Genomic DNA, 22,483 nt, shown 5'->3' on the forward strand with positions numbered 1-22,483 from the left:
AGAATGAAACCTCTTATTAGCATTAAGTAATTTACTTATCTTGTTATATAATTTATTTATACAGGTATTCTACCACAGAGGTTTGTTTTTAAAATTCTCATTATATTTCATGTGGATAGCAACTTCCTTATCAAAATAATTATTTAACTGGAAGTAGAAGTCAGAGGCATAGGCAGCAGCTTTAGTAATGTGATACATTGTTGAAGGATTACAGAATTTATTTAGGTCATCAAGTAAATGAAGAAGGTTTGCTTTTGAGAAGTCCCAAAACAAGTATTTGCAGTAGAAGTACCGCCAGTTTTAAAAGAAAACATCCCTGATTTAAGGTCTGCTTTAACAAGGAGCAATGATACATAAGAAGATGTGCAAAAAGTGGTCATATTTGTAAGGACAAACTCAAGAGTACAAGGATGTAAAAAGGAATTAGCATTTATAGCTAGGAATCACTGGACATTCAGACCACTGGCAGTGTCGGTCAGGAAGTTTATTAGTTGAAATCCCTCAGCAGAAAGTGGTCAAGTTTAATGTTGATTTCAGCTAACATGTTAAGATGGCTATCATGCTCAGATGAGGAAATAAAACAGGGTTCTGTAACTGGCTATGAATGGTAATTAGTCTTGTTAGGGATGTTTGGACATCTAGAAGTTTAAATTTGGTGTCCTATGAAATCTATTGTGAGGTGATGATATCCTTAACAAATACTGATGCACCCATACAAATGTTAGTAGGTCTAAAGATATGATATGCAATCATTTTGGGAGTAGAAGATGCACTTTCATTGCTTTTAAACTATGCCTCTGTAACTATAATATACTAAATTCATTCAAGATGCTGGAATGATTCAAGTTATTTACAATCATACAAAACATAAAGGTGATATTGTCAACAACTTTAACAAAATGGAATAAAATATTCTTTACATTGGAGGTCAGAATAAAGTTTAATAAAAATTATATTATCCAAGATCTCATATTTTATTCAAATAGTGTTGGCAACTACTTAACAACAAATTTGTAATAGATAAAAATGCTAGTGTCTGTCTTTCATGGCATCAATTACACCAAAAATAGCATAACGGAATCATATTAGATGTTGGTAAAAAAGAAAGAATATACTTTCCAGAACTGGCTATCTCTAAATTTATAGTAAATGTTAAAGTTATAATACAATAGGTTTATAAACAATATAAAGCTAATTAGAAAGGCCTAAATATGACTACATAATGATAAAAAAATGATAGAACAACTTTTATAAATAATTAATAACAAACCAGGGTTAGTGATAAATTATTTTCAGTTTAATATATACTCTCCTTTTAATTCTCAACATATAAATATAAACAATATATTGAAATATTAAAATAAAAACCTCTTCCATAAATGTGTGTATTTAATGGCTGACTACAGTAGTCCTCTTTTTGTGTAACATGTTTCCTAATGTGTACAAACAAAATAAAAAATAAAAAGATTAAGTATGGTTTAATTGTTTAGTGGACACAAATACATTTTCTGGAAATAATGTAAAGGATTTTTTTCTAGAGGCGAAAGAATGATTACATATTTAAAGTATAAAAACTTAGAACAAAAAGCATGTGCTTTAACGGAAATGATTTCATTATCTTGAAACTTTGGAACATATAATTAACATAGTATATTACAATCAGACTACTACAGAGAGAGCATTTGAGGTACATTTTAGAGCTTAGTATTTAAGAATGAAGGATTTCAAATTTTAAACAAAAAATATATTGTAAGTAAAAGTTCAGTAGCTAAATATATTTCTCATTTCTGGAAAACTTGTAATTGGAAATTCATTCAAAAAGTGTGCTACACAACATACAGAGTAAAAATGCAATGGAAAACACTGTTTGAGATGTGAACAAGAAACGCGAGGCTGTCACAACCATGCATTTCCATAAATGCAATGTAATAGCTGATTATGGGAAAAACATTTGATTACTCTGTCAGGTACTTTGGACAGATACAATTGTTCTCTGAATATCATTATCACAATTCTCTCCTATGAGGTATGAGGATTCTTGCAAGTAGAATAACTGCAAGAAAGTAAATGAAATATACCTCTCTACTGGTTACAGAATTTAACAATTTGATGAAACTTGACATGAAAAACAAAAATGCTAAATTCTCAAAAACTCCAATTTAAATTCTGGTTAATTCTTTCTGCACTATTAGATAAACATGTTAACTGACATCTTCTAAATTATGGAAATGACAAGATAAATATTACTTCTAGCATTGTAGTTGTTAAATGATATCACTAAGTGAAAGAAATGGAAAAATAAATGTATGGAGGATGCATTATGAATAGTGTAGATAGTTGTCACAGTAAGGCAGCCTGAATTGTAGATAATTATTCAAAATCTAGTTGAGATTTTTTATCTAATTAACAAATAGTTTAATGAATATTATCTTGTTCTTTGTATAACAAATGCATATGATATAACAATTTAAATCTGCTTGATCTCATCTAGTAAACAAAACTGAGCTTTTCTATTTTGATTGATTACTTAGATGTACACCACTATAGATAGTAGATAATGTTTTTAACTGTAAGTTTAATGTTTTAGGCTTGAAAACATGGATGGTTGTCAAGCAGGCATCGATTTCTGTGGTTCTGTGGGTTTAGACCATGGTGTTGTTGTCATATAGGTACCAACACTGGATAGAGAAGCAATACTTCTGGCAGAGTGAATTCTGCAGGAGGTTTTTAACTACAGTGATCAAGTTTATGTTTATATATTGACACATGCTATGCAATGTAAGCTTTACATTATTAGACAAAAACAAACACAGTGATTGAACTGACCAGTTATTATGTCCACTGTAAATTGATCACTGTTCACAGGAAAACGTCATATCTCACAGCCAAGGAAAAAGAATACAAATCCTTGCAGCTGTATTGACTAAATATAAAAGTACAACTGCCACATTCTCCTAAGGGAAAAATGAGACACATCCAATGAGGCAATGAAGCACAAACAAATACATTCTCAAAAAGTACAGAAAATTAAAAAAAAACTAAAACACTATGGCAAAATGCTTGGAATAGTGTTTTAAACTATCAACAAGATGTCAGGAGTTGGTAGGCATCCTGTGATAACCAATTGGATGTACGTGCTCTCCTGACTCCTGTTTAGGCAATAAAAAAAATCATTGTTTAATCACTGAACTCATCAAGCATGACTCAACATATACATGACCAACTCGTACAACACATCACTGAGTGAAAGAGATGGAGGCATAAACTGTATGTTTATATAATGACGTTATTTTAAAAGCTAAGAACTTTTCTAAGTTATCTTATATAATAGCAGCAGGTTATATTTATCCACATCTGGCTTTAGCTTTGTTTGATTAATTATGCTTCAGTCCTTGAGGTTAAACTACACTAGGTGTGGGTAAGTCTTGCACTTTCTATATCCAAAGAAGAGTTATTGTTGCAGTAACTAAGACTGTCAAGTTGTTTTGCACATTTTTTTCTGAATTAACTCTACAGCTGTAAAGATCTATGGCCTATCAACGTTAGCAGTGATACAGTTTCTTAGCTGGACATGGCATGAATCACTGCCACATCAAAAAGCTGATCCATGTGACTAGCAACACTTCTGCTTTTATCATACAACTAAGATGTCACACAAGGTACACTGGCACTGTACTGAATGTCTAAAATCTATGTTAACTTGTCTGTACATGAGTAGTGGTACTGAACACATGATTTGGTCTAAGCCAAAATCTGACAGAAAAGCATTACCCATTAGAATGTTAAGCACTAGTTCACACCAATATCAAGTATGTACAGCTAGGAATGACCTTTGTCATGTACATGTAAACTAAGAATTAAATGGTTTCTCCAGTGATACTATGGGTAATTTTGTAATGTTCTTACTGACCAAAGGTAATTCTCAGACCTGTCATTCCTCTCATACGTTTAATATGCACACACCTAAAATATTTAGAAATCATGTCCAATCATTCAGAATCATACAGTATCTTAAAGTTCAACAGATTTCTATCCTAAACCAATTCCTGCCATATGCTGAGATTAAGACCTGATAATATGATGTACATTACAATCTAAAAACTACACATCAGGGATATAACACTACGTCTTATACAAGAAATGAAGTATAAACTTTAGGAGGATTTCAGCCAGTGTGCTAAATCCAAAATTGGTCGTAATATACTCATACATGAAAGACAGATAACAATAAATCTCTTAAAGATAAATGCAAATGATGCCATAGGATACTGGTTAAAATGTTGTAAATACTCAAGTTACAACCGCTTAAGTCCTTTCAGACTTCTGAGTTTCCGTAAGTACAATGAAAATGTTGTCACAAAGAAGCGGCTGTTGTAGCTACAATAATTTATTCTAACTTAACTTACCTGCTAAGTTTCTTTGATTTACTATGACACACAGACCTGTCTCACCCCAAGCAAACAGTTCAGTGTTAAAAGGATCAAAATGTCACATATGTAAGGCTGCTTCGTCACTGCTCAACATGCTGTAAAAGCAGATTTGTAAGAACATTGAAAATGCTAAAATCTGAACAGCGGTGACTTTAAGAATACAATCAGAAGCAAGAGGATGCTCTTTGCATTATGCAAACTTTTATCTTGACACTTGTACTTTTTGACATAGCTACACATGTCGCACACACACATGGATTTGGCAGTCATGTTTGCAATATAAATTATGAAGGAAGAAGATCTGGAAATGTGTGTGAGTGTTTAAAATTGCTGCATGCACTGTATTTCTTTAAAATTACTTCTGACAAAAATAACACAAGTCATTTACAACACAACTAACAATTACAATACAATACTGAAAGCAAACTTATTTTCTCGTGCTCACTGCAGCTGCTTGTCCAGTGCCTTCCTTAATCATCTACCCTATGCTATGGACTGCCCTCCCATCCACCCAACCAAAAGTGGAAGTCCATAGTATGATCAGTCAGAGGAAGTCTAAGCAACAAAGTAAATGTTACAGCTAGTCCTGCACTATATCCAATCATGAGAATTACAATAAGGCTGCTAAAACTATCTGTCATTATATGAGTCCTGCCTGAGTGATAATCTCATTGAGTAGCCCACTGGTTGAACAAGGCTTAGATAAAACATCACAACTTTAACAATGACACCTGGCCGTCAATAATTTAATGGGATATTTACACTTTTTGCAATATATCACTTTTAACCATTTTTTTTCTTCTAAATGTAACATGCAATATGGCCACCTATAAAATTCCCATTTATATAGTATACAACAACAATTATACCAGCTTACGAAGTTATAGAACAAGCCCAGGAAGAAAACAGTAGCTCTTAGATAACAAAATGTTTAAATATATTCCTGAGACATTTTGCCTCATATGACAAACAGACCTCTGTATCTCTTAAGCACAAAACATCTGGGCAAAACCAATAATAATGGGAGGAACAAAGACCCTAATCAGGGACATATTTTAGTTATTACTCTTATAAATGCAGAACAACAGGTTCTCTGTTAGCATGTATTTTCTGAAGGATATGAAGTCTGAAACTCAAATGCATGTCATTGTTTAATGATTTCAGTCCTCAATGATTTGTCAGAAAACCATCAATTTTATGAATAACAGACCAAAAAGTATGAGGCAAAAGTCTGGGCCTTCTGCAAAAATCTAGTCAGTTGAAAAATATGATGATAATGTTCACTTCGTCATCACAGCCTTAAAATATTAATATTCAGAGTAATAATCTTGACAGACACCATCTTTTTCATTCCACGTAACTGTCCAAAAACAAAAGCAGATTCTGTCATTGATCGTATTTAACATTTTGATAGGCTATGAGCCGAGTGAAAATCATAAAAATTAAAAACAGTAAGATAAAACTTACCTGAGCAAAGGATGCCCTTGTGTCGAGCACATGAGAAGTCGTCACACTCACAAAATGGCCCATATATTTTTCCAAACTCACTTTCGTAACAAATACACTGATTACAGCTGCACTCTCCTCTTCCACTGCAAATCGATTTGCCTTCTGTTTCACGGCACATGTTTTGGTATGTGTTACCTTCTTCCCCCACCTGGCATTCACATTTTGTTCCCAGAAACCCAGGGATGCAATCACATATTCCACATGAGTAATTCCCCAAATCATTGCACTTCCTACTGACAGTCTCAATATTCCTTGAACATCTGCAGGTGCAATCATATGTCACTGATACTTCCAATGAGTCCCGGAATCCAACAGGTTTTATGACAAAACTGTGCCTGGTGTCTTGAACTGGGCAGCTGCTTGCTTCCACAGACAAATCAAAAGAGACCTAGTAATAAAAGTTGACAAATCAGACACTTTCATGAAACCTACATCAATTAATTTAACAAATCATTACCCTGCAACAGTCTATTACTTTAAAGATTCTCAGAGCACTGGTGACTAGGATACAGTTTTTATTCATGTGCATATATTTATATTGGAATCATATTTAAGTAAATGTCAACTTTTTCCTGAATGCATAGTGAACACTCAAAAGTCAAACAGAAATAATTGGAAAGAAAAGTACAGACCAACGAAAAGCACAAAGAGTGCTGTAAAATAAACAGAAAAACAATAGGACACTAATAACTGAACACAGGCTAATCTCTACATGTTTCATGTCACATTACAGAACAGCATCATATATATTATGAATGTATTGTGTAATTACAATAAAATTAAGCAATTTACAGAACAAAATACATCATGCCTGAGTTAAAGAAGAGAATAATCACAACAAAAACAAAGCATAAGACATTGAGGCTGATTCAGAAAGGTTACAGCGAAATGTACATGTCTCTTTGGCCAAGCAAATGCTAATGAGGGAGAAGCATATGCTAATTAGGCATGTGCTCTCCCGCTCCAGAAATGCTTATGCTAAGGCACTGAATCGTCTAACTGTGTGAAGAAATACAACTGCTCGAGTTAATGAACATGGCCAAAAGATTATGTTCACCCATCATAGCAGAGGTAACTGAAATGGAGTTTATCAGACAGTTCTTGTTCAGATGTAAGTACGCATGATGTGTGGGGCCACATGTATGAATGTCTGTCTGCTTGGGAGGTTGCAGTAGGGGGAGTTAGGGGATAGGAAGGGTGTGTGTGTGTGTGTGTGTGTGTGTGTGTGTGTGTGTGTGTGTGTGTGTGTGTGTGTGTGTGTGTGTGTGTGTGTCAGACAGTACATGGGTTTTATAAGCCTGTGAGACTGATTGGGTGGTGGTGGTGGGGTGTCACTCCTCCACATTCTCCTAGACTAAAACAGCAAATCCTGCAGCACTTGAGAGGAGGTGAAACAATAATACCAGGGATATTCTGCATAATGTACCTTAAAGGTACTAAAAAACAAAGATTCCAACTCTGTAACTGCAGACTGTGTAAAGAGGATACATTAGTCCTCTGCACTATCACTAGACAACAGGTTCACTTGAAAACATTACATGTTTCTTTTTAGAAAACACTTGAGAAAAGTAAAAGAGGGAAAAGGTTTTGAACTCTGCACCCTTGAAACAGGAAATACTAGCATTAATTCACTACACTAACTAATCAGTTAATACAGCCAAGTTTATTTTACATTGTAAAAATAGTAAACTATTGTTTGGCATGATTCAATGATTGCAACCGTCCATGAATTAAGAAGAAAAAGGAACCTGTAAGAGGGACATCAGGAGTGTGGAAATGTAGGGGGAGGCATCAATACTATGCCAGGAGGAACACTAGATGCCTAGGAAGAATGTAATGAAATTATTACTTGGACTTCTTAACTAGTTAATATATGCACATTAATAGACTAAAAAGAACGAAACTGTAATGTCTAGCATTACTGACTGACTGTAAGGACTCATGATTTACAAGGGCAGGAAAGTACAGTTGTGTACACTTACCATAAATGTAGATGTTCAAGTGTATTCACTGTTGCAGTCATTACATATGGGTAATCTGCTGGCAGGTTGCCCTCAGTCGGCCTGAATATCAAAGTCTTGGGTCCTGTGTCGGTTGCTGTCTCCACTTCCATGACGTCAGGTCGTCAGGGGTATAAAACATGTAGCCGACGCCATTTTATTCAGTTTTTCTTGCCCCAGATGTCAGGCGCCCCCCTCAAATGGGGAGCAAAAAAAAAAAAAAAAAAAAATATATATATATATATATATATATATATATATATATATATATATAAATAAATAAACATCAAAATATATGTGCATGCACTTTTAGCAACATAAACTTTACCTTCATCTAAAAGCAAATACACCACAAAGGCTTTAGAATATAGTGAAGGAAAGAGAAGTTCTAGAAAAAAGGGGGGATGTTGGGTGGGTAACCCGGACTGCAACAGTAAATACACTCAAACATCTACATTTATGGCAAGTGTACACAACTGTACTATGTTCTTCGTATTTCACTGTTGCAGTCATTACATTTGGGTAAAATCCCAAAGCTATGGATGGGAGGATAGAATTAAATAGCATTAGGAGTGGCTATAATGCCCTGCAGAACTGCAGTGGCAAAGCCTGCCCTGGACTTAGAGAAGAGAGGCAAATGATAATGCTTTGTAAAAGTATGAACAGAGCTCCAAGTAGCAGCTTCTACAATGTCTTTGGTTGGAACTCCTCTGAGAAAGGCTGCTGAGGTAGAGGCAGCCCTGGTGGAATGTGACCTGATTCCCTTGGGCAACGGTTTACCATGATGCAAGTAGCAGAAACAAATACAGTGGCTTATCTACACAGAAATAGTCTGCTTTGATATAGTCTTCCCCTCTGATCCTGCAGCAAATGCCACCAGTAGTTGCTCAGACTTTCTTAGAGATTTTGTCCTGTTTAAGTAGAATCTTAGTTGTCTGTGTATGTCCAATTAATGCAGAATCCGCTCCCCCTTGTTATGTGGATTTGGGTAAAATGTTGGCAGATGAATAGTTTGGTGAGGAGAGCCACACTGGATACTACCTTAGGCATAAAAGAATGATTGGTCCTGAGGGACACCCTGTCTGGGTAAAATGTAATAAAAGGCTCCACAGCCATGAGGGCTTGTAGTTCTGAAACCATTCTTGCTGAAGTGATTGCCAAAAGGAAAGCTGTTTTCCAAGATAAAAACATTATATCCACAGTAGCTGTTGGTTCAAAAGGAGGCAGGGTGAGTTTTTCAAGCACAAAGTTGAGGTCCCATGCAGGAGTTGGTGATCTTCTGGGAGGCCTTAAATTTTTGGCCCCTCTAAGATACTGTTTTAGCAGAGGATGACAAAAGATGGGAGGCTCCGTATTGTAATAAGCCGAGATGGCAGAGGCATGAATTTTTATTGAAGAAAAAGATAGGCCCTTGTCAAGCATCTCAGTCAAGTATTGTAAAATCTGACGATATTTGGTTTTGCTGTGTCCATTCCTTGTACTTGGTTCCAAGTACAGAATCTCTTCCATTTATCAGCATAAGATTTTCTAGTAGTAGGCCTTCTGGCTTCCAAAATGACATCCATCACAGATTTACTGAGAGGTGTTGTTTGAATAATTACAAGATCAGCCATGCTGCCAGGTTCAGAGTTTGGAGCTGAGTGTGCAGAATTTGATTGCTCTGCTGAGACAGTAGATGAGGTATTTGAGGCAAGTACCAAGGAGGGAGTTGAGACATATTCCTTAGAATTGGGTACAAGTGCTGATGAGGCCAGTCCGGGGCAATCAGGATCAATTTGTTTTTTCCTGTCTGACCTTTAGTAAGACCTTGGGGAGAAGAGGCAGAGGAGGAAAGGTGTAGACTGATGGGTTTTTCCAACTGAAGGATAGGGCATCCACTCTCCATGCTTGTCTGTGATAAGTCATTGTGGAGAATTTGTCCAGTTGGTAATTTTGGGGAGAGGCAAATAGATCTGTGTCTGGGCTCCCCCATTTCTGTGTTACCATGTTGAAGACTTGTGGATCTAGTTTCCACTCATGAGGGTCCATAAGATTTCTGCTTAGGTCGTCTGTCAGCATTTTGTTTTCCTGGCAGGAATTGTGCTTGAAGATGTACTTGGTAAGTCAAGGCTGTGTCCCACAATGCCATGGCTAGTCTGCAAAGGGGGTAGGAATGTGTACCCCCCTGCTTGTTTATGTACCACATAACCGTGGTGTTGTCCGTCTTTATGAGTAGTTGTCCTGTAAGTCCTTGAAGGCTGTCAGGGCATTCCGAACAGCTAACATCTCTTTCTGGTTGATATGCAGATGCATTTGTTTTGGGTTCCATATGCCCTGAATGCATCTCCCCACCAGGTGGGCTCCCCAAGCATAGTCTGATGCGTCTGTAGTTAGGGTTTGGTTGGCAGGGGGTAGAGTGAAAGACCGTCCCTTGTTTTGGTGACATGTCTCTGCCCACCAAAGAAACTCCTGTTGTAGGCAGGGAATGAGAGGAATCATTGTTTCCAGACTGTGACAATGTTGACTCCATAAACTTTTTAGATACCATTGTAGTTTCCTCATATGCAGTCTTGCATATGGAATTAGTAGAATGCAGGATGCCATGAACCCCAAAGCCTGCAGAATTTGTCTTGCAGATAACTGGGTTTTTGTTGCCATCTGTTTGAAGTATATAGTCAGTTGCCTTTGTTTGTTTGGCTAAGGTAAGCCATCTGGGCAGTTGTATTCAAGCTTGCACCCAGGAATGTAATTTTTTGAGAGGGTACCAATTGTGATTTCATTTATTGTGTACCCTAGGCATGTTAGAAGCCTTTTTACAAATGCCAGATGTTGAAGAAGAATGTCCTTGTTTTCTGCTTGAATGAGACAGTTGTCCAAGTAAGGATAGATTTGTATGCTTCTTTGTCTGCAAAATGCAATTACTGGTGCCAGGCACTGTGTAAAGACCCTGGGTGCAGTAGATAAGCCAAAGGGCAGTGCAGAGAATTGGTAATGCATAAAACCTGCCTTGAAGCGGAGGTATCTTCTGCACGATTCCCTTATTGGGATATGCAGGTATGCCTCTTTTAAGTCTAGAGTCACTAACCTAGTGTTCTTGCCCAGCATGGGCAGTAATTGTTGTGAAGTCAGCATTTTGAATTTTTAATTCAAATTGGTAATGCATAAAACCTGCCTTGAAGCAGAGGTATCTTCTGCACGATTCCCTTATTGGGATATGCAGGTATGCCTCTTTTAAGTCTAGAGTCACTAACCAAGCGTTCTTGCCCAGCATGGGCAGTAACTGTTGTGAAGTCAGCATTTTGAATTTTGGAATGTCCAAGAATGTGTTCAAAATTGATATGTCCAGTATTGGACGCCAGGCGTTGTCTTTTCTGGGTACCAGGAACAGTCTTGAATAAAAACCTTGTCCTTTTTCCATTTCTGGTACTGGTAGAATAGGCCCCATATTCATGAGGGACGTAACTTGTTTCAGTGCCTCTGCCCATTGATTTTGTGGCAGATCTGGCCAACTGTTTGAACTTGGCAAAGTATGGAAATGAAATTTGTACCCCTGGGATACTATGTTTAATACCCACTTGTCCTGGGTAATTATATGTCAATTTTGAGCATGAAGTGATAATTTTCCCCCCAAGGGGGCTGCCAAAAGATAAGTGCTTGGTGATGGTAGAGGGAAGTCATTGAGACTGCTTACTGTACGGTTGTGCTTTGTTTCCTCCAGATTTGCAGGTAGAGGCACCCCATTGCTTTGACCTGTAAGAACCCTGTGATCGGTATCTAGAGCCTTTTGAGCACCTGGATTTGCCTTGTGAGGCTCTGTTGGACACAGAAAAGGACCAATTTTTAGTGGGCCAGTGCCTACTGAATCTGGGTGGCTGCACTTGTAAGAAATATTTTACAGTTTGCATAGATTTTGCTTTGTCTTCCATTTTCTTTAAAACCTCTTCTGCCCTATTACCAAACAGAGTATCATGATGTAAAGGTGCATCCAACAATTTAGCTTTAACATGATCAGGCAGATTTTGCTCTTTGAGCCAGGCATGCCTTCTAATCACAGATTCAGTAACTGCAGCCCTGCAAGAAGCCTCCAAGGAATCAAAACCACATTGCAAAGTATGCTTTCCAACCTGTTCTGCTGCATGTAATAATTCCTGTAATTCTTTATTCTCCTCACAATCAGAAATCAACATAATTTTCTGTTTCAAAAAGCCCATACCATGCTGTTGATATTTAAGCATATGAAACTGGCAGTTTAAGGCCCTAATTGCCAAGGTTGCAGACGTATAAACCTTCTTTCCCCCTCTATGCAGCGCCCTGGAATCTCTATCAGAGGGGGTAGGATTTTTGGCTGTAGAGGCCTTTACACCTTTGGGACCCGGTGAGATAGTTTCAGGATCAGCAGCAGGATTTTTAAATAAAAATTTGTGGGAGTCAGGAACCCTGTAATATCTGTCTGGCTATCTAGGAGCCGGAGGTAGGGAATCAGGAGCCATGCTTGATTCCGAAAACACATCAACAATGTCTAATACAGGAGGTATAGCCAAAGGCCTATGCTGAGGAAGAAGGAAATCCCTAAGCCTCTTTTTTGATTCAGAGAAATCCTGACTCTCCCAATGAAAATGTTCCCTTAAAGTATGCAAGGTTTCTCCAAAAGAATAATCCTCAGGAGGAGATGCAGATGGGATGAATTCCTCTGCATCTGAATCCTCATAGGGTGGTATAGAAAATCCCTGATCAGAAGAGGAATCAGAAGAAATAGAAACCTGATCTGAAGATTCATAATCAATGTCTTGCCTAGGCCTCTTAGCGGGGGGGGGGGGGTTGGGAACCCCTGATCAAGGGGGGGGGGGACCCCTGATCCCATTTTGATCATCTGTTTTTTAGGCATGGGGCCTGAGCACGTGGCTCATGCATAATTTTTTTACACTTAGAAGTTGTTTTTGTTTTTGAGGCTGGCGTTGGTTTTATATAGAAGTGGTGAGGCCAGAAAACACCCTCAAAAGCCGGTGCCTGCTCAGAGGCTCCGGACCCATCCGAGGGAGAGACATCCGCTGGTTCAATACTCTGAGAATCTCGCGGCATACTGGACTCCTCATGGGTCTCGGCAGAGGCCTACGACTCAAAAGTAGTGGGTATCATGGGCTGCGAAAGCGCCTCACTGAGTACTGGTAAACTGGCAACTGGCTTAGGAGAAGCTTCGTTGTCGGTTTTGGAACTCGATCTGTCTCTGTCTTTTTTTTTGCATTTTTTGTGAACTCCGGTAGTCGGATTGCTATCCGACGAAATTTCAGGGTAATTAAATCTGGATCCAAAATATTTTGGAGCAAAAATATACAGACGCTTAATAGTGCGTTGGTTAAATCTAGCACAAAACCGACAACAAGGCACGTTATGATCTGGGCCTAGGCAAGGAATACAGTACAAATGAAAATCCTTATGAGGTATTTGCTTCCCACAAGTAATGCAATTATTAACTTTTACTGACATCGGTAAGGAGCAAGAAAAAGTTTCCCCAACGGGGTACTTAGCTTTAATTGAAGACTTCGGTTCTGAAACTCGAATGCGAAAATTTCAGGAGTCGGCCAACTGGCACTTGTGAACTGCTTCTGCTTTGGGCACCGCGCGGCAAGAAAGACTGAATAAAATGGCATCGGCTGCATGTTTTATACCCCTGATGTCATGGAAGAGGAGACAGCAACTGACGCAGGACCCAAAACTTTGATATTCAGGCCGACTGAGGGCAACCTGCCAGCAGATTACCCAAATGTAATGATTGCAATAGTGAAACACGAAGAACATCATAAACATAAGAGGTGTGCGTGTGTGTGTGTGTGTGTGTGTGTGTGTGTGTGTGTGTGTGTGTGTGTTTGTGTGTGTGTGTTTGAAAGTATGCATGTGTGTAGGAGAGTAAATGAGGGGGGTGTTTGTGCCAATGCAATGCATGGGCACCAGTTTTAGCCACAGAAGGAAAGCACTGATTAGCAACAGTGGTAGTTAAAGGCAAGACAAAGAAATGCAAATTTGCCAATGAGGTCTTTCGTCGTGGTTAACACATCTTTAAATCCCAAATTGGTGAATTGTGGGAAATATCCCTTTTTACCTCAGCTGTTAAAAACAGCTCTGTGTTTTTTTTTTCTCAACCCCCAGGATTGTGTACTACAGGATAAGCCAATTCGCTGTTAAGAGTTAACACTGATATAGAAGACAGAACCAATAACAGTGGCCTGTTCCTCAAACAAAGCTTTAAAAGTATTTAGTCTGAAAGCATCCAGTGATAGCCAAGTGTTTAGACAAGTAGTTACAACAGAAATTGCTTGGTTGTATAGGAGATCCAGCAACATGGGATTTGGCGTAACATCAAAGATAAGTACCAAGGACCAAAAGAGTCTGGTATAATCATCAGGTAATTGGAAAAAGTTACCAAGGTTTCACTTGAAGCACTTTCTTCCATTGAAGAAAACGTATGTCACATCTGAGTCTCATTGCTAGGAAGTAATACAGGGTTATAGGGCAATCCCAAGTTACCCTTTCTATGAGTTTAAGTAATATGCCAAAAAGTTTAAGATGGGCATCAAAAGAAAAATGATGTATCCTTTAACAGTCACACTTTAGATGGTGACTAGGTGAATGACTGAATTATAAAGACCAGGGCAGCATAGTAAAGTACCGCCATTTCTGATATGTTCTTTTAACATGTCAGACCCCACTGGTTAATAAAAGTTCAAGACACTAGAAGTGTGAGAGAGTGTCTAACTATGAAATTGATTCAAAGCATTAAAGGAATACAGCGGGTTTCTATATAGCATTCCTCAACTTCTCAGTCCTTTTGCTCCCTATTTACAGTTCCCTCCATAAAGCAACAACATTGAGGCATTTAAAATATTTCTAATTCACCGTATTTCTCTAATCAGAACATACCTTAGCATAGTGTGATGGCTTCACTTTCAAATACATGTTCTCACGACGTGGTAAAGCTTATTCAAGTCCCCTATTTAATCATGTCATCAAGACCTGGCAGTTCAGGTACATTTTCTAACCAGTTTCCACCCCCAAAAGTGACATAACCAAGGCCAGCCTCATTCTAAGTAAAACAGTGAAATCCACCCATTTTGTGATGTAACTGCTCCCTTGGTCTTCCCCCACCCCTTGAGTGCTCAAATACAGCTGATGAAGGTCGGAAAGTTATTTTGTAGCTTTCGTTTTCAGTACACTGTGTTTTGGCATAGGAACAACTTGTGTATATCTCACTACAGCAGACTTTCACTTTGCTTACAAATTGGTGAGTACGATATTCTGTCTTTTTAAATAATTTACTTAAGTTTTATTTTTCATCAACGTGTTGCTACAATAATCGCTGATGTCCGGCCCTTTACTGCTTTACCTTTACCAATAATAAAAGGAATGGCTGTATAAAAGAGACTAATATGAAAGCAGTTACCAGTATATAGTTTTTCAGCATTAAAATCTCTTCCATACAGCAATTCACTATTATTTATATTGTATTTCCGTAGTTTTACTTGTTTTTGTATTTATTTTCAGTAGTAAACTTTTGAATTTGTTTGTCCTTTGCTGCGGCATTTTTCTGAGTTGGTGCACGTGGTAATGGTTGCCAATAGCAACCGATTTCCTGTATTGCTGTTCTCTGTCCCTTTACTACTGCTTTGCTTTTATAAATAAGATGAACGGCTGCATCAAAAAGCAATGTGGAATATTGCAGCCTCCTTTTGATACAGCCATTCGTTTTATTATATTTAAGGCGTATTCCTCCCCCCCCCCCAGGCTTTATTTATTTTACTTTTTATAGAACAACTTTAAATTTATGGTTGTCTACAGGTGTGTGCGTGACATCAGCTAATGCCAGTACTCTGTCTCAGTCCGAGATGTAGTTTGAACTGTTTCAGAGAGAATCAATCTAAACACTTTACGCTTTGGGGGGAGGGTGCTGGCTAGCCTCCATACTAAGTGTTGTTTACTCTCTGCATTTCATTATTTTGTCCCTATTATCAGAAACGTACATACCAGTCACAACAAATATACAGTCATGCAGATTCACTGATACAGAAAAAACGGTGGCGGCGGGTTCGCCATATCATTATAGCCACATTACCAGCTTGCATTATTACTTGCACCACCTGCTTCTCTGGCTCGAATTAGACCAGCTCATTCTGCCACGCTGAGCCAAGTGCATCGCACAGGTTATACCTCAGTACTGCTGGTCAAGCAGTCTGCATTCATAGCTTGCACTGTCATTCAAAAGTGTGAAATAGTAGTTTTTTTTTCTGATTGCACTGGAATATAGTTCCAATGGCTTCTCAGCAGCAAACCAGGATTCAAACATACTTAGAAAAGAATAGGATCGGTCCCCTTTTTGAAGCAAGTCCCATGGTCCTACTGATATTGTATTAATTAAGAGTACACCTTCAAGTTTTTTTCTTTCTGCCTGTCTGCATATCTACCTGTCTCTTTACCTGTACAGCTGTCTGGCAATTGAACTGTGTTTACACTGCAAGTAGTAGTAAAGTAAAGATGTTAAATTACAGGAATGTGTTAAGGAAGTAATACCGTTTGCAATTTTGTTCAGTAACGGAGCTGTAGGTGAAGGTTCTAAGTGGTGGGAGATTACATCAGGTGGCATACTTTTTTTTCAAGAGTTGGGGGATTCTGGTGCACTTACTGCTTTTTTCATTTTAATGATTGTGCAGTTGCGGTTTTCAGTTAGATACTCAGAGTTGCTTGTTTGTGGCAGAAGCAAGACCAGTGGTGTTTTCATCTGGTTCTTTACACTAACTAAAGTTACAATACTAACTGCAACGACAGAAGAACTTATATGCCAAGTTGCCAACCCTATGATAAACGCATTAAAAAGATTGACACTATTTTTACCTTGCATTCAACAGAATCACCTTTATTTATCGTGCCAATACGATCCAACGCCTTCAATAAGAAGTTTGCTTGTTTGGTTTGTTGTAAAGTTACCCCGTGTTGTGTGTGTGTGTTGGACTGCAGATGCATAAGCATGTATTAATAATGCACTCTGGATTGGAAGCAGCCTGATGTGTGCTCAGGGTACAGCCGTTCTGCTGCTGCATACAATACATCTGGGCTACTATGATTTATGCATGACATAGTGATCTTTTTTTGTATTGCTTTGCTTCTATATTTACTTGCTTTCTTGATACAGTTATACCTGTTTAAGGGTAATCTTTATTGTATAAATTAAACATAGATATTGATTAATGACTAAATGGTGTATAGTTTGAACATATTCTGTCCTAAAAATATGCTGTGCTTTCTGAACCTCTATTCTATGGAGGTGGGGAAGTGTGTCTATCACAAACAGTAAAAGGTTGTCTTAGGGGGAAAAGATGCATATCCACAGTTACCTTACCTTACTTGTTTGCACAGTTATTGTCAAAACTTGCAGAAGTTGTCAAAGTAGAAGTATGGCATGCTTTGTTTGAATAAGATATGGTTTCTTTATAATGAGACACGCATACTTTGGGGGAAATTTAAAAATTACTTTTCTTGGTTCCAATACAGAATTGTCTCAGTGAGTTTTCTTTAATGATTTACCAACACAATTGATTTGTCTAATGGTGAAATTATATTATGTACAGATGCACTGATTCTCAGAATACTGAGTATTTTTTAAGTAATGAAATTTCTAAGGGCACATTATTTGTCTCTATTTTTAATCCATTTCACAAAAAGGACTGATGGTTTATTCTGTATTACAGAAGACAGAGATATTCCAGAAGGTTCAAGTCAAATCTGGTATCCCACCTGTGACCCAGAGTGCGACAGGACTAACAAGAAACAGAATATAAAAGATTAGTCCAGATAAAATCACTTTAGCTAGCAGATCGAGGATACACTCTCTCTTTACACCTTCCCCGTGGGAAGAATAAAAATGCCTTGCTGAAGTTTCAAATTGTTTATTAAGTAGATAAATGGATGAATGTTCTTGAAACAGGAGATCAAGAACAATAACACTCCTCCAGATACCTGCTTAACCGAATAAACTACTAGAAACTTCAACAAGACTTTTTTATTCCTCCCACAGTGAGGGTATCAGAGAGTAATAGTCATACAAGTAAAGTTTGACTATGACCTTTGGGGGTCCACTAGAAATAACCTGTGGTCTTTTTATGCATAATCTGAGAGTATAGAATTAAAAGTGCATATACTGCATACAACAATCAAACCTTTCCGTGTGCAATTAAGTGTTAAAGCAGGAAACAGTAATGTTGGTGTGTGTGTGTGTGTGTGTGTGTGTGTGTGTGTGTGTGTGTGTGTGTGTGTGTGTGTGTGTGTGTGTGTGTGTGCAATATGTATATACAGTTATATAATTTACAAGCATATATATATCTATGTATCTATAGGTACGCATGTGAATGATGTGTCACCTGGTAAAATTATCACAGATCTGTAGAATGCCTGTAGGTTCTATTGTTTGGACAAAATCTTTTTTCATATTTGCCTCTGACTTACTGAGAAATATCGCAATGATTAAAATATGGCATTTTCAATATGTATAATATTTACACTTGAAATAGCCAAGCTCAAAAATGGTGATACACAGTATAATGAAAAAGCTGTTTTGCTTGCTTGTGATGAAATGCCATTCAAAGGTTATATGACTTGCAATATCACAATTGCCAACAAATAGATCAGCTGTACATAGTGTTGTCTAATGTTTAAACATATAGATTTTACAAATGGTAGTTTATCTCAAATTGCTTACATTTTTCTTAAAACTTCAGTATGAATAAAAGTGGTGAATCAGTGTTCCATGTAATTAACTGTGTCTTGATTTTTGTATATGCTTGCTGGAACATTCACTCTGGACAGGCTTGTAACACTCCTAAAGTTTTGTTTTCAGTCATTTGAAATTTCCTCGTATTTGATTTGTCTCAGCAAATGGGTAGCTGTTAAGAGCTGATTGAAATGTCTTAAAATATAAAATAGGATTTGGACCTGCCACAAATATAGCAAGGGTGTTCATTTCTGCCTTTAATTTGGTGGGACGCCATAATAGTTTGGGGTAGTGCAGGTCAAAATCAGACTAGTAGATTGTTGGACACCTTTTTATTTGAGGCAGGTTATGCATCGTAGTCAGCAACTAATGTTTTGATTTAATTTGACATTAAGCAAAGCAAGAGAGATTTGTGAAGTCTGAGGTGACAAGGACATCCCAACATGTGAGTGATAAAAGCAAGGTTTCAGAAAGCTCCAGAGCAAATGAAGATAGCATGCAACATGTGGCAAACAGGCCTAAGCCAAGGGGCAGCCACAAGGTTTTCAGAGGGCACAAAGCTTTCCAGAGTTCTAGAAAGTACAAGCTCTACCACCAGCTCAGTATAGCACAAACATGAGTCAGCAAAACCCAAGTCTAGCTTTATTAGCTGTCGCAGTTGTGGTACAAATCAGAAGTCTAAAAGAGAAGTGTTTAGCATATGGTCAGCAATGCCACAATTGTAAAAAGTGGAACTATTTCCAAAAGTTTTGCAAATCAAGTAAGCCTCACTCAATTGTAAAAGGTCGCTCAAGAAAGCAAGCTGATCAAGCAGAGCCAAAACAATCTGCTTTCTATGTAGGTGTACGCTTAGCAAATTGTGTCAGCAAAAAAATTGAAAGGGTTTAGGATTGCATAAAAAGTGCATAATCGCTGCTGATTGTTTTTTGTCCTTTCTGCAATATTACAGGACAGCATCATTGCCTTAATCTTTCCCCTGTCTGTCTATCCCAGTACTTTTAGCCAAGGTAAACTTTTGTTTTAGAATTTCTGGTGATTCCGTTTAGCGGTACGGCTGAATCTCGCCTATGTTGCATGCTCCGAGAACTCGCCCCTTATTCTGCTAGCAATTTAAAAGACGCCGTGCTCTTTGAGATTAAACATGCTTCCTGCATACAGTCCTGCCCTTTATCTGCCATCTAACCCACCTATACCAAGTGTTTCGCCCAGGAGCCGAAATTCCTCTTGTAAATGTACGTTGCAAGCCTTAGGTGCTTGAGGTGCGGGCGTCCTTTGCTGCGGCATTTGTTTCTCTGTTGCTGCACGTGGTCATGGTTGCCAATAGCAATCGATTTGCTTCCTCACTGTTCTGCCCGCTTTTATTTCTTTATTTCTTCAATAACAAATGGCTATATCAATAAGTACTGTGGAAGATGTCTCTTTTTGGATACAGCTGTTCATTGTATTATATTTTTATCATATTTTCTGTGCGGAAGTGAGATTTTGATCGGTTATGCAATACCGGCTTTTTAAAGCCAGTATTGCATTTGCAGTCAAACCTCTGCACCAGGACTCTGTATGTCTTCTTAAATGTATCAACTATGGCTTGCAAACAGTTTGCTGTGGAGCCAATCCAAACGGGAACAGTCAGTGAGTCTGGACAATTTGCTGTGTGCTGGACCTTCTGTAAGGTGAATCTAGTGCTGTTTCAAAGCTCGCCCATGTTGATATTACTGTCAGTAATGTTAGTATCAGTGGTGAGGCTGCCATACCACAGTTTAATAGTGCAGTGTGTATGGGTAAATGTGCTCGCTTATCAAATGTGTTGGCTTCCTGGCCCACTAGTTTTAGTTAAAGTCTATTGGTAGTATTGTATATTTCAGTAATTTTGCTTTCTTCTGTATTATTTATTTATTTACTCAGTCTCACTCCCTCCCCATCTTCAGAGGTGCTTTTACTTACTAAGACCTGTCATTTGGGAACATCACATGGTTTTGTGATTTACTAAATTTAGTTCTTTGGCTAGCTTAATAAATGCACGCAAGGGTGGCCTTTGGAATGCCGTTTTGTTGGAATTCAGACCTGTAATCTAGGGCTATAGTGGAACATTCCTTACTGCATTGCAATGTAAATTAAACCACTAATGGCTCCTGCTCACTGCTGTTGCATATTTTTGAAGGCAGTAGATCTTTGAGTTGAGAGGTGGTTTTAGTTATCTGTGTTTTTTCAAGTTGTGTGTGTTTTTTTTTTTTGCCCAGCATTATCTAACATACTCACCTGGTTTATTTCTTCTGGTCTTTCTGTACTGGAGATGCATTCTTTACTACAGGTCATTTTGTTCTGGGTATAACTTACCTGCATAAGAATGTATATCCCAGTAGGAGAGAACTTGCCTGTGGCGCGTCCTTCGCAAAACAGGCATATACTTGGCGAAACAACTTCAGAATGGCTGCCAAGTTTCATTTGATTTGATCACCTTACGTTCATTCATTCCTATCTGTTCACTGTTACCATCTCTACTGTTTCTGTTGTTCTTCTTATTCCTGTGACCTACTATGCCCACTTTCCTGTCCTCGCCTTTATTTCACATTCCTGACCTCTTTGCTTCTCTTCCATGAAATGCTACAGTAGTTGTTTTAAACTTCTCTTGGAAGTATCTGCAGACTACAGTAAATAAGATCTCTGTTTTATAAATGAATATGGGGTCTCAGGGAACATTGCAGCCTAACTCTAAGCAAGGCTAACTGAGTACCAATAATTACTCAAGCATTTCCACTTTAAGCTCTCACTTTTAAACTGATTATTGTCCAATATTGAAATTAGTCTAACTATTACAGCAGTGTCTTTTTTTTTTTCAGAATAGCACCTTCATCCTGCAATTTTCACTTTTGAGCATAAAAATTCCAAAGCATATGTGTGTCATAAGCTTTCGCTCCATTTATTGTGTAGGAACTTCATCAGAGCAATAAATGGAATGAAACCTTATGACACAGAGGGTTGCTTTTGTCTTCTTTCATTCATTTTTTTTTTTTTGAAGTTTTAATTTATATTTATCTGCTCGTCTTCAAGTACTCGTCGGGTTTATTGTGTGTGTGTGTGTGTGTGTGTGTGTGTGTGTGTGTATAGATATATATATATATATAATGTGTGTATGTGTGTATGTATATATATATATATATATATATATATAGATAGATGGAGATAGAGATAGATAGAGACAGACAGATAGATAGATAGATAGATAGATATAGATATAGATATCTCACACAGTACAGTTTAATGCTAATTTATAATGAAAATTGTATAATATGTTGGAGCTTTTCTCCCCGGGCCTCCGCTGAAAAGGGGCACTTCAGCTCATCAGCTCAGTCGGACAATCCCGGTCAACAAATGTAAAATAAAATAAAAATATAATATGCAAGTATATGTATAAAATAAACACACACACACACACACACACACACACACACACACATACAGATTTTTTTTTTCTGAGATTTGTTTTCCTTGCTTTCTTTTTATGGAATATGGAAATGTAATTTTAAGTGATCTGTAAGGAGCTTTTTATGTTTGGTGTTTGAGTTTTAGTATAGTCTCTTATTTACTGAGAACAAAAATATTATTTCTATAATATTTTTATTTTATAGAGGCATTCAATGCTCTGTGTGTGTGCGGCCACATATCTGTGCTATAGCCCTCACATATGCTGTTTTGAGGTAATGCCATTCCTCAACTCCACCAACTATGGCTTGCAAACAGTTTGCTGCGGAGCCTTCTATGACCATTGCTTGTAGCTGATTCTGGCAACAAGGTTTTTTGCTGTGGGTCAGTTT

General features: G+C 37.7%; 1 protein-coding gene across 1 annotated transcript in view; it reads right to left on the reverse strand.

The window, feature by feature from the left end:
• The window catches only part of ITGB5 (integrin subunit beta 5), a 1,724,339-nt gene that overhangs the window by 651,421 nt on the left and 1,050,435 nt on the right, over positions 1-22,483 (reverse strand). Inside the window, exon 10 of the mRNA XM_044074928.1 lies at positions 5,898-6,327. Within this exon, the coding sequence (XP_043930863.1) occupies positions 5,898-6,327 (430 nt within the window). The remainder of the gene's footprint in view (positions 1-5,897; positions 6,328-22,483) is intronic.

Source organism: Protopterus annectens, chromosome 6.part0 (genome assembly GCF_019279795.1).
Source record: "Protopterus annectens isolate FY-2018-M chromosome 6.part0, PAN1.0, whole genome shotgun sequence".
NCBI classification, from domain to species: Eukaryota; Metazoa; Chordata; order Ceratodontiformes; family Protopteridae; genus Protopterus; species Protopterus annectens.